Source organism: Musca domestica, unplaced genomic scaffold (assembly GCF_030504385.1).
Source record: "Musca domestica strain aabys unplaced genomic scaffold, Musca_domestica.polishedcontigs.V.1.1 16, whole genome shotgun sequence".
Classification (NCBI taxonomy): domain Eukaryota; kingdom Metazoa; phylum Arthropoda; class Insecta; order Diptera; family Muscidae; genus Musca; species Musca domestica.
The window spans coordinates 3584796-3598541 of record NW_026712219.1 but is presented as its reverse complement, the minus strand read 5'-3'; the positions used below and the strand labels follow the sequence as shown (position 1 = coordinate 3598541).

At 36.8% G+C, this 13746-nt stretch overlaps 3 protein-coding genes across 3 annotated transcripts; 2 read left to right on the top strand and 1 right to left on the bottom strand.

Moving 5' to 3' along the window:
• Positions 1 to 1213: 1213 nt before the first annotated feature.
• Positions 1214 to 2034, bottom strand: LOC131801434 (adult-specific cuticular protein ACP-20-like). The gene is made up of 2 exons (XM_059120205.1): positions 1604 to 2034; positions 1214 to 1400 (listed from the first exon to the last, which is right to left on the bottom strand). The coding sequence occupies exons 1-2, from the start codon at positions 1953 to 1955 to the stop codon at positions 1267 to 1269; spliced, it is 486 nt and encodes a 161-aa protein (XP_058976188.1). The 5' UTR covers positions 1956 to 2034; the 3' UTR covers positions 1214 to 1266.
• A 3010-nt stretch (positions 2035 to 5044) lies between these two features.
• Positions 5045 to 6365, top strand: LOC131801433 (adult-specific cuticular protein ACP-20-like). Its single transcript, XM_059120204.1, has 2 exons — positions 5045 to 6081; positions 6146 to 6365. Exons 1-2 carry the CDS (start codon positions 5736 to 5738, stop codon positions 6280 to 6282), a joined length of 483 nt encoding a protein of 160 aa, XP_058976187.1. The 5' UTR covers positions 5045 to 5735; the 3' UTR covers positions 6283 to 6365.
• A 6344-nt stretch (positions 6366 to 12709) lies between these two features.
• Positions 12710 to 13510, top strand: LOC101895529 (adult-specific cuticular protein ACP-20-like). The gene is made up of 2 exons (XM_005177757.4): positions 12710 to 13288; positions 13359 to 13510. Exons 1-2 carry the CDS (start codon positions 12925 to 12927, stop codon positions 13508 to 13510), a joined length of 516 nt encoding a protein of 171 aa, XP_005177814.2. The 5' UTR covers positions 12710 to 12924.
• Positions 13511 to 13746: the final 236 nt, after the last annotated feature.

Genomic DNA, 13746 nt, shown 5'->3' with positions numbered 1-13746 from the left:
TATTTCCCTGAATATCGTTGTTACGGGGTGCATATTACAGTTGTGGGTAACAAATATAACAAATCGGATGAATAATATATATGGAAGCTATAGCTATATCTGAACCGATCTTCACCAAATTTGACATACTAGCTTCTAGACTCAATTCGGTCGTAAGTGCCAAATTCCGTAACATTTGGACAAAAATTTGACGTTTGGTGCACAATCGGGTAAATCGGGCGAAGTTATATATGGGAGCCAAATCCAAATCTGAACCGATCTCGATAAAATTTAGCAAATGTATTTCTCAGCTGTATTTGGTATATTTCCCCAAATATTGTTGTTACAGAGTGCATATAACGGCTGCGGAGAACAAACATAACAAATCGGATGAACAATATATATGGGAGCTATAGCTATATCTGAACCGATTTCGATAAAATTTGGCATACTTATTATGAGGTTTAATCCGATCGTACGTGCAAAATTCCATACAATTCGGGCTGATATTACACGTTTGGTGCACAATAAAAGGCAAATTGGACGAAGATATATATGGGAGCTATATCTAAATTTTGACCGATTATCTCCAATTTCAATAGGGTTCGTCCTTGGGTTAAACAAATGATCTTTGCAAAATTTCATCTGGATCGGGCAATAAATGCGACCTGTACTTTGTTTACAAAAATACATGGACAGACGGACAGACGGACGGACATGCATAAATCGACTCAGAATGTGATTCTATGCAGATCATCAAAAGGAACTATGGGTCTATCTCATTTCCTTTTGCCTGTTACAAACAAATGCACAAAGACATAATACCCTGACCACCTTGTGGTGTAGGGTATAAAAATCCACACAAGGAGTTCATTGTGAGTACTTTGCACGCAGACATAGATTTGTCTTTATAGGTCCACAATATCGTATATCCCCACATATCGGCACCTTCTTATATTAGATATTTTAAAGATTTTAAAAGAATATTTAATGGATTTTATTTTTTTTGAAAATTTTCAAATTCGTTCCAAATGGTGGAGGGTATTCAAAGTTCGGCCCGGCCGAACTTACTGCTTTTTTACTTGTTTAAGTTATTGTGTAGCTCTGTCCTAAAGCTCTTTAAATTATAAGGCGAATCTTTTAGTTATTTAAGGTATGCTTTTATTCAAATTCTTGCAAATATATTTTTTATTCATTTTTTTTTGTTTGGTTTTTTGGCCCTGTTACTTTTTTTCAACGTGTCTTTGAATTTTGTAGCTCCCAACCATTATTGCCATTCATCATTAATCAATGGTAATGTCCCTTGCCAGCAGCATTTGCTCCACCAATCTTATGAACTGTGGCCTCAAAGCCGCTCTTCTTATCAGAGGTGTAGGTGACAAGGCGAGTTGTGCCATCTGATTCCTTGAGAGAATAGCTTCCTAAAATTTTGAAAAAAATATATAAATCATGATATTGGTAGCGATTAGAAAATATTGCTAAGATGTCAGTTTCATTTTGAAAAAATTTGCTCACTTTAATAGAGAGTAACATGAATTGAAGCCAATGGGGGAATACTCCAGCCATCAAATATATACATACAATATTTAATACAATAACAAAAGCAAATATTACTTAAACATACCCTTAACATTATCGCCATCTCTGGATTCCTGATGCTCCTTCACATCGCCAGTTTTTGAATCCTCTACACCGTATGCAAAGTCGTATCTAGGATGGGAGTTATAGTCATCACCATGGCCATGATCATGACCTCCATAGTGATCGTTTTTAGCACCGCCATATCCTTTCTGTCCACCATGCTGACCGCCAGCTGCATCTTCGTGTTTGGTTACAACTGCATAACTGGTAGTCTGGCCACTACCTCCTTTGCCAGAGCCAGATCCGTTGGAATGTTGTTTGTGCGGCAGAGGTCCTGCAATGCCCAGGGTGACGCAAATAGCCAAAATTGCAAATACAGTTATTGTGAAACGCATTGTGTGATTTGCTGTATGAATAGCTGTAAAGGGTTCGAAGGTCAATGGGTAACTGATGATGGTTTGAAAATTCGTTGGTGAATTTATATTCTCTTCGATATGTAGTTTGGCAATGTTAATTGCAAAATACATTATTCCGAAATTTAAGTGGGTAATTTTTTTCTAATAATTAAATACGGAGGAAACAAGGTCACTTTCAAATTCCTGTTGAACTGTTAGTTATTTTAGTTTTGGTATTTTACGCTAATTCAAATTTTGAAAAATAATCTATGTATATTACTTAAACAAAGAAATATAATTTGAGTTACCAATTGTAAAAAGAAACCCAGTAAGGAAAGGTCAGAAGTCGGACAGGGCCGACTATATGACGACCCTACACCACTATGCAATTTAATATAGCTCTCGTAAAAAAAATGTTTATATAGGGAATTTATGTGAAGTAGTTCATACCAACAGTGAACCAAATACAATTGCTGTATAGCGCTTGACATGACTTCGATAAGGATTAGATAATCCGAACCGAGTTTTACCAAATGGTAAAATTGGGTTGAGTATGAAAAAATCTATTCAATTTGGGCTGATATTACATATATTGTGAGTAAAAACCGTAAAATCGGAGGTATATAAAAATCTGAAATGTTCTCGAAGAAAATTAATTGGGCAGATGTATTTTGAAGCTGTATCTGATGTCCGGAATCAAATATCATTGTTGTAGATTGCATATTACGCATGTGAGAGACTTAAAATCCCAAATCGGATGAAATAAATACAGGGTGAGATGAAAAAACTGCAACCAACTTCAGACTACTGTCATTTCTAAGCCACTCGTCCGACAGCTGTTAAAATTATTCCAGTGACAGCTCAATGTATTGTTTACAATCGTACAAAAGCATTTTGGTGAGAATTTCCCAGAAAAAAATATTCGTGATGGAATTCAAGCGTGATAGTGTTATTTCGTTATATTTGGCTTGAAAACCACAATTGGCTATTTTTAGAGCACTCCAGCATTTAAATGTGAACAAATCTTTGGTGTCCCGTGCCATCGCTCGTTACCGTGATACCGGTAGCGTAGCCCAATGTCAAGGAAGTGGAGGGAAGAAACCAGCAACATCAGCAGAAATGGTTCGAAAAGTAATGAAGCGACTTGATTGAAACCCGCGTCGCAGTGGCCGAATGGCTCGTGAGCTGAACATATCGCAATATTCCATGCAATAAATATTGAAAAATGAGCTCGGGGTAAAGCCATTGAAATTCCAATAGGCTCAATAGAGCTAAGGAGTTGCTTCGCTTGACCGAAAGTGGTGAACTGCCGTATTTGGTTTTCTCCGATGAGAAAACATTCGTTGACCAGCAGTTTGTAAACAAACAAAATGATCGTGTTTACTTGCCAAAGAGGTCAGCTGAAAATGTCTATCTTCGATTGGCTACCAGAACTCAAGCTCCGGCCATGGTGATGGAAATTCCAACAGGACTCAGCACCATCGCACACAGCACGCGCCACCCAAGAATGATTACAAAATGACGTTCCTCGCTTCACATCCAGCGCTTTATGACACCAAAATCTCCGGATACCAATCCGTTGGATTATTGTGTCTGGAGTATTTTGGAAAGCATGGTTGGCACTAAACAATACCAAATTGTCGATCACATCAAGCAGGCGCTTCGTCGGGAATGAGCCAAAATACCGCAGAACATCATTCGGGCAGAGTGTGACAGTCTCAACGGCCGTTCGATGACCATAATTCGTGCCAACCTTTATGTACTTGCTTCTAGATTTCATTCGGTCGGATATGCTAAAATTCAGTTAATTTGAACTGATATTGGCCATTTTGTGCACAGTTAACCCGAATAAAAACAAGTTAAAAAGCAGTAAGTTCGGCCGGTCCGAACTTTGAATACCCTCCACCATTTTGAACGAATTTGGAAATTGTCAAAAAATATAATCTGTTAAAAATTCTGTTAAACTCTTAAAAATATTGGGGTCTACATGGGCATTGTTTGTCATGAGCCTATATCATATTCAAATTCGAAACTTAAAATAAATGATGAATAATGTAGCTAAAATCATTAAAATACCGTTTATAGGGAGGTACCGTTATATTGGAGCTATACGAAGACCTGGACCAGCTTAGACAATTTTCTGTCATAGGCTGTAGCATCCATTACGAAGTTCAAATACGACATCTCAAACAATTTCGGTGGGTATTGTACTTAAACTCGTCAAAATACAGAATTTAGGGAGGTACTGATATATGGGGCCTAAACGAAGACTTGGACCTGCATAGACAATTTTCTTTCACAGAATGTAAATCCCATTACAAATTCTAAAAACGTAATTTGAAACAATTCCGGTGAACAATGTCGCTAAAATCATCAAAATACCGAATATCGGGAGGTACCGTTATATGGAGGCTATATGAAGACGTGACCTGAATAGACAATTTTCTGTCATAGGCTGTAGCATCCATCACGAACTTCAAATACCAAATTTGAAACAATTCCGGTGAATAATGTCGCTAAAATCATAAAAATACCGAATATGGGGAGCTAACGTTATATAGGGGATATACGAAGAAGTGGATCTGCACAGTAAATTTTCTGTCTTAGGCTGTAATATATCTTTGGAACTTCAAATATTAAATTTGAAACAATTCCGGTGAATAATGTCGCTAAAATCATCAAAATACCGAATATCGGGAGGTACCGTTATATGGGGGCTGTATGAAGACGTGGACCTGCACAGACAATTTTCTGTATTAGGCTGTAGTATCCATTTCGAACTTCAAATACCAAATTTGAAACAATTCCGGTGAATAATGTCGCTAACATCATCAAAATACCGAATATGGGGAGGTACCGTTATATGGGGGCTATACGAAGACGTGGACCTACATGGCCCATTTACGAACTTAACCTGCCTACTGAAAAAATAAATATGTGTGCAAAATTTTAGCCTTCTATGTCTATTCGTTCGAAAGATTACAACAGACAGACGAATAGACAGACAGACAGACGGACATCGCTAAATCTACTTAGAATTTTACGCTGATCAAGAATATATATACTTTGTTGGGTCTGTCATGAGTATTTCGAGCAGTTACAAACGGAAAGACAAAGTTATTATACACTCCATAGTATGGTGGAGGGTATAAAAACAGTAAATATAAACCGATTATCATCAAATACAATATGGTTCGTCCTTGGGACAAACGGATATGGTTTGGAAAATTTCATCTCAATAATAATAAATGCGACCTGTATTTTGTTCACAAATATACGGACTGACATGCATAAATCGACTCAGAAAGTGATTCTTTGAAGATCCTCAAAAGTAACTATGGTTCTATCTCGCTTCCTTCTCCATGTTACAAACAAATGCACAGAGACATAATACCCTTACCACAATGTGGTGTATGGTATAATGAAACAATGATATAACACATTCACTCTTATTAAGGATCATTGTTTTTAAAACATATTTTTGCATTTTTAGATTATTAGAGTGCAATCCATAAGAATAGCTTTAATTTTAGCTACCCTTTTCTATTTGGCAGTTATGAGCTTTCTAATTTTATCACTGACCTTGAATATGTTGCCAATGACCTTGCATTGTTGCAATATATGTAAGCTAAGTGTACGATGTGTGTGTGTTAAAAATCGCAATTACCACAGTGAATAGTTGGAGTATAAAACAACCAACAAAATTACAAGCCAGTATCAGTTTCCTTTTGAACTTTGAAGTTAACTAAGCATCTTGAACCAGTTTGAAAAATCAGCATAATGGCTTCTCCGATGACCGTGTTTGCTTTTTTGGCCATTTGCATTGCCTTAACTGTGGCTGGACCTCTTCCTAATAAGCAGGGCGGTAGTGGTCATGGACAGGCCACTAGCTATGCTGTTGTAACCCAACACAATGATAAGGGAAGTGGTTCGGCAAAATCCGATGGCGGCTATAGCCATGGAGGCGATCATTACGGTAAATCTGATGGCCATTCTGGACATGGTGATGACCATTCGGCAGATTATTACAGCTATCCTAAATATGATTTCGCCTATGGCGTTGAGGACTCGAAAACCGGTGACATTAAGGAACAGCAAGAGTCCCGAGATGGCGATAAAGTGCAAGGTAGGATTAGATAACTGGTTTCTTAATTCTATATTAATTTGGAAATTTTATTTTTTGATTATAGGAAGCTATTCTCTCAAAGAATCCGATGGAACAACTCGTCTGGTGACATATACTTCCGATAAGAAGAGCGGTTTCGAGGCTACGGTCCATAAAATTGGTCAAGCCAATGCTGGAATTGAATACAAGTATGGTCACTAAACATTAAAAAATAATACTAAATATTGCCGGCTATTTTAAAGAAATGATAAATGATTGAAGATGAAGAAATGTAAATTATGTCAAACAAATAAATAAACTAAAAATATTCATTTATACGAAAATATATGTGTTACGGCATTCAAACAAACAATTGCAAAAAATTCTCAGTTGGTTATGACCGGACCAAAATTTTGGTAACCTACACCATTTGGAAAAACTTCAGTTGAAACCAGTAAGGAAAAGCCAAAAGTCGGCCGGGGCCGACTATATCATACCATAACTACTATGCGTACATGGTAGATCTCCCGTAAAAAAAAAAAAAACTATGACACAATTTGGGGACTATATCCAACTCTGAAAATATTCAAAAAAAAAAAAAAAAATAAATAAATAAAAAAATAAAACCCATTGAAAATTCTGTTAAAATCTTTAAAATACCTAATATCGGAAGGTGCCGATATATGGGGGGATATACGCTATTGTGGACCTATATAGACAAATCTATGTCTGGGGAAATGTGGCTAAAATCATCAAAACCCCGAATATAGGGGGTACCGTTATAGGGGGGATATACGATATCGTGGACCTATACAGACAACTCTCTTTCAGAGAGTAAAGTACTCACAAAGAACTCCTTGTGTGGATTATCAGACAATTCCGTTGAAAAATGTGGGTAAAATCATCAAAATACCGAATATAGGGGAGTACTGTTATATGGGGGATATACGATATTGTGGACCTATATAGACAATTCCGTTTCAGGGGTAAAGTGCTCACAAAGAACTCCGTGTGTGGATTTTCAGACAATACGATTGGAAAATGTGGCTAAAATCATCAAAATACCGAATATCGCGGGGTACCGTTAAATTGTGGCTATACGTAATCGTTAACCTATATAGAGAATTCTCTGTCGGGGGGTGAAATGCTCACAAAGAAGCCCTTGTGTACAAAGAATCCCTTGTGACCATTCCGTTGAAACATATGGCTAAAAACATCAAAATACCGAATATCGGGGGTACCGTTATATAAGGGCTACACGATATCGTGGACCTATATACATAATTCTCTGTCGAGGCATAACAATGTGGGTAAAATCATAAAAATAGCGAATATCGGGGGGTACCGTTATGTGGGGGATATACGATATTGTGGACCTATATAGATAATTCTCTGCCGCGGTATAAGGTACCCACAAGGAACTCCTTGTGTGGATTTTCAGACAATTCCGTTGGAAAATGTGGCTATAATCATCAAAATACCGAATATCGGTGGTATCGTTATATGGGGGCTGTACGATATCGTTTACCGATATACCCCATCTTCGAACTTGACCTGCCTGCAGACAAAAGAGAGATCTGTGCAAAATTTCAGCTTCCTATCTTAATTTTATACTGTAGCGTGATTACAACAGACGGACAGACGTCTTAGAATTTTACGCTGATCAAAAATTTATATACTTTGTTGGGTCTAAAATGATTACTTCGATGAGTTACAAACGGAATGACGAACTTAATATACCCTCCATACCTTTTTTGGTGGAGGGTATAAAAATGACAGAGGTATTTCTGGGCTGTATCTGATATATAGTACCAAAGATCAGTGCTGTGAAGTGCATATTGAGCATGAAAAATGTGGCTAAAATCGAGAAAAATATCGAATTCGTAAGGCACCATAATATGGGGAATATAAGAATATGTGAACCATATCCATTGCGAACTCCAAATTCTTAGTTTGAATTAATTCCTGTGGAAAATGTGGCCAAAATAAGAAAAATCCTGAATACTTGGAGGTTTACTTACATAGGGGTTATACGAAGATGTGGACGTACATAAGCAATTTCCTGTCATAAAAGGAAACACCAATCACGAACTTCAAATCATCTCAAATCAGCCGGTATCGTTATATGGGGGTTATACCAAAACATGGACATATAACCCATTTTGAAATATATCTAATATTATGAAGCTAGAGTGATTTTCTCAGACGGCTGGACACGGCTAAATCTACTTAGAATTTTATATTGATCCATATTTTACCTAAACGCCAGAAATTTATAAATACGTTAAAACATTTCAGGGTTAAGGTCAAGTCCCAAAATCTAACTCCATGTGAATTTTCGCGTCCATTGCTTCATAATTGTGGCCTATAGAGCAACTGCAAAATCAGGAAAAGTTTCTGTTTTTGGTCCATTTCAACCCCTAAATATCAAAAACAATAGGCCTAACCCCACCTCCATTTTCAATTTCGTGAGGATCGGTTCATAATTGTGACCTGTAGCTTGATTACAAATTAACATGGACAGACGAACAGACGGACATACATAGCTAGATCGACTCAGCTCGGCGAGCTAGGAAGACCCATATATACTTTCCTATGTGGGAAACCAATATTTCGAGGTGTTACATAATTTTTGGCCCAATCAAACTTATAATACCCACAACACATAGTGTTGTAGGGTATAAAAAGTCAAGCTCATACATTAACCATTTTTTTTTTTTTTTTTTCAAAATAAAAATTTATTCAATTTATTTAACTCGAAATTTTGATGTTCATCTTTTCACATTATGAACCAAAATTCCAACAATATATGTATCGTTTTTAATGACCATGCTTATAATCGGATCCGGCATTGGCTTGACCAATTTTATGAACCGTAGCCTCGAAACCGATATGCAGATTTTAGAAACTGGATGATTAGTAAAAACCAATGGTTAATGGGAAACTGATACTGGAATGTAATCTAGTTGTTTGTTTTATACTCTTACTGTTAAGGGTGGTAATTACATTGGGAAGCAATTGACAGTGCAACAGAGAAAGCCCATTAACAACACATTGAAGGTCAGTTATGCAATTAGAAAGTTTATAAGTACTAAGGAGAAAACTGTAGTTAAAATAAAAGCTATGTTAGTTCACCAGACTCTAATGAAAAACAACTAAAAAACAGTAGGTTTAGCCTTGAATACCATCCACCATTTGGAACGAATTTGAAAATTAAAAAATAAACAAGTAAAAAAGCAGTAAGTTCGGCCGGGCCGAACTTTGAATACCCTCCACCATTTGGAACGAATTAGAAAATTTTCAAAAAAATAAAATCCAATAAAAATTCTTTTAAAATCTTTAAAATATCTAATATAGGAAGGTGCCGATATATGGAGGGATATACGATATTGTGGACCTATAAAGACAAATCTATGTCTGCGTGTAAAGTACTCACAAGGAACTCCGTGTGTGGATTTTCAGACAATACGATTGGAAAATGTGGCTAAAATCATCAAAATACCGAATATCACGGGGTACCGTCATATGGGAGCTATACGTTATCGTTAGCCTATATAGAGAATTCTCTGTCGGTGGGTAAAGTGCTCACAAAGAACCCCTTGTGTACAAAGAACCCCTTGTGACCATTCCGTTGAAAAATATGGCTAAAAACATCAAAATACCGAATATCGGGGGTACCGTTATATAAGGGCTATACAGTATCGTGGATCTATATAGATAATTCTCTGCCGAGGTATAAAGTACCCACAAGGAACTCCTTGTGTGGATTTTCAGACAATTCCGTTGAAAAATGTGGGTAAAATCATCAAAATACCAAATATCGGGGGTACCGTTATATGGGGGCTATACGATATTGTGGACTTATATAGATAATTCTCTGCTGAGGTATAAAGTACCCACAAGGAACTCCTTGTGTGAATTTTCAGACAATTCCGTTGAAAAATGTGGATAAACTCATCAAAATACCGAATATCGGAGGTTACAGTTATATGGGGGATATACGATGTCGTGGACCTATATAGACACTTCATTTTGAGAAGGTAGAATGCCCACAAGGGACTCCTTTTGTGGATTTTCAGACAATTCCGTTGAAAAATGTAGGTAAAATCATCAAAATACCAAATATCGGGGGTACCGTTATATGGGGGCTATACGGTATTGTGGACTTATATAGATAATTCTCTGCCGAGGTATAAAGTACCCACAAGGAACTCCTTGTGTGGATTTTCAGACAATTCCGTTGAAAAATGTGGATAAAATCATCAAAATACCGAATATCGGGGGTAGCGATATAGGGGCCCTTTGATATTGTGGACCTATATAGATAATTCTCTGCCGAGGTATAAAGTACCCACAAGGAACTCCTTGTGTGGATTTTCAGACAATTCCGTTGAAAAATGTGGGTAAAATCATCAAAATACCGAATATCGGGGGGTACCGTTATATGGGGGCTATACGATATTGTGGACCTATATAGATAATTATCTGCCGAGGTATAAAGTACCCACAAGGAACTCCTTGTGTGGATTTTCAGACAATTCCGTTGAAAATGTGGGTAAAATCATCAAAATACCGAATATCGGGGGGTACCGTTATATGGGGGCTATACGATATTGTGGACCTATATAAATAATTCTCTGCCGAGGTATAAAGTACCCACAAGGAACTCCTTGTGTGGATTTTCAGACAATTCCGTTGAAAAATGTGGGTAAAATCATCAAAATACCGAATATCGGGGGTACCGTTACATAGGGGCTATACGATATCGTGAAACTATATGGACAATTCTCTGCCGAGGTATAAAGTACCCACAAGGAACTCCTTGTGTGGATTTTCAGACAATTCCGTTGAAAAATGTGGGTAATATCATCAAAATACCGAATATCGGGGGGTACCGTTATATGGGGGCTATACGATATCGTGGACCGAACTTGACCTGCCTGCAGACAAAAGAGAGATCTGTGCAAAATTTTAGCTTCCTATCTTAATTCGTTTAGACTGTAGCGTGATTACAACAGACGGACGGACAGGCCAAAATCGTCTTAGAATTTTACGCTGATCAAAAATATATATACTTTGTTGGGTCTAAAATGATTATTTCGATGAGTTACAAACGGAATGACGAACTTAATATACCCTCCATACCTTTTTTGGTGGAGGGTATAATAAATAAATAAGTACGTATATATAAAACAAGTTGAAAAACATTAAATTCGGCCGGACCGAACTTTTAATACACTTCACCATTGGGTAAAGAAAAATCTTCTTAAATATTAAATTTGAAACAATTTTGTGGGTAAAAGTGACAAGGATTATCAAAATACCGAATATGGCTGGGTATCGTAATATGTGCGCTATAGAAAAACGTGGACCTAAATATTTCATGTTCTGCCACCGGAGCTAGAAACCATTACGAATTACAAACACCAATATTTATACAAATCCGTGGAAAAATGTGGGAAAAATCATCAATATACCGAATATTGGGAGATACCGTTATAAAGGGGCTATACAAAAACGTGGACCTATACACACATTCTTTCGCCACTGGAACTAGAACCCGTTATGATCAACAAATTCCAATTTTTAGACAAATCCGTGGAAAAATGTGGCAAAAATCATCAAAATACCGAATATTGGGAGGCGGTTATACCAAAACATGGACAGATATATTTAATTTTCAATACCAACCATCCATGACACAATACAAATTGTACTGCAAAATTTTAAAGTTCTACGTCAAATAATGTGGGCTGTATTGTGATTACAACAGACAGACAGACGGACATACTTTATGGAGTCTATGACGAATATTTAGGGATGTTACAAACGGAATGACAAAGTTAATACGCCCACCTTTTCAAGGTGGATGGTACAATAAAATCCGTTAAAAATTCTGTTAGAATCTTAAAAATACCGAATTTAGCGAGTTACCGCTGTATTGGGTTATATACCAAGACTTTGACCTGCATCGTCATAGGCCATTGCAATATTCAAATTTGAAACTTGAAACAACAATGAATAATGTCGTAAAAACATCAAAATAACGAAGATATGAAGGAACCGTTATGTGTGGCCTATACGAAGACCCGGACCAACATCACAATTTTCTGTCACAGACTGTAGTACCTATTAGGGATATCTAATACGAAATTTGAAACAAAATGAGAATCATTAAAATACCGAATATAGGGTGGTATCATTATATGGGGGGTTATACGAAGACGTGGACCTATATAACCCATTTTCAATTCCAAAAGTCTTGCAGACCTAACACATATGCGAATAAAATTTTATCAACCTACTTCAATTCGTTCGGAAGCTAGAGTGATTTCCACAGACAAACAGACAGACAGAAAGAAATGGGTAAATCGACATAGAACTTTATGTTGATCAAGAATATATGTACTTGGTGGGATGACAAACTTAATATACCCTCCATACTAGGAGGGAATCTAAAAAAGTTATTTTATATTTTGTGAATATATTAAATTCTTCGTGACCAATAATAGGTATGCCTGTGTAACAAACAAGCTTAAATTTTCTCTATATCAACTCTAAGGAGTCTTAAAAATATATTCATTTTTTAAAGAAAATCATAGATTATTCTCCAAGTCGGAATAATTAAAATATATGACTTTTCTAGATAAAATCAATAGTAATTTGGCATTGACCTTGTTTCCACAATATTTAGTTATTAGATACAAAATTACCAACACCACATTTCGAATACATATTTTTTCGAATTACACTGCTTATGTACATTGCTGAAAAATATAAATTAGCTGGCAAAAGTGCAATTCAACATCAGTTACTCATTGAACTCTGAACCCGATACAGCTACTGCTACAGCACGGCCACATAATGCGTTTCGCCATAACTTTATTTGCAATTTTTGCTACTTGCGCCGCCTTGACCATTGCAGGACCACTTCCCTATAAGCAACATTTCGATGGATCTGGATCTGGCAGTGGAGGCAGTGGTCATGCTACCAGTTATGCAGTTGTAACCAAACACGAAGATACGGCTGGCGGTGAACATGGTGGACAGAAAGGATATGGCGATGCTAAAAATGATCACTATGGAGGTCATGGTCATGGCCATGTAGATGGTCATGGTGATGACTACAACTCCCATCCCAGATACGAATTCGCCTACGGTGTGGAAGATTCAAAAACTGGTGATGTGAAAGAGCATCAGGAATCTAGGGATGGCGACAATGTTAAGGGTATGTGTGCATAATATTCAGTGCTAATATTGTATTAAATTTTTTCTATTATATTTTTTAACAATTTTAGGAAGCTATTCCCTAAAGGAATCAGATGGCACAACTCGCCTTGTCACCTACACCTCTGACAAGAAGAACGGCTTTGAGGCTACTGTTCATAAAATTGGTCAAGCCAATGGTGCTGGCGGAAAAGCTGAACATAGTGGTTACTACGATCACTGAAAACTCTTGAAATGTCTGTGTGTTGAATGGAAACTTCGAAATTCATGGTTGAGATTATTTAAAATAAATGTCACACTTTTAACAATGAAGTGTATAATTTATTAAAAGCAAATATAGCAGTATGCGGTAATAAATGAATACTTATGGCACATTTTTGTTGTCTCAAGATAGTCAGGCTTAAACCAATGTTGTTATTATGCCCTACAACACAAGCTGTTGATCCAAAGTCAATTTGA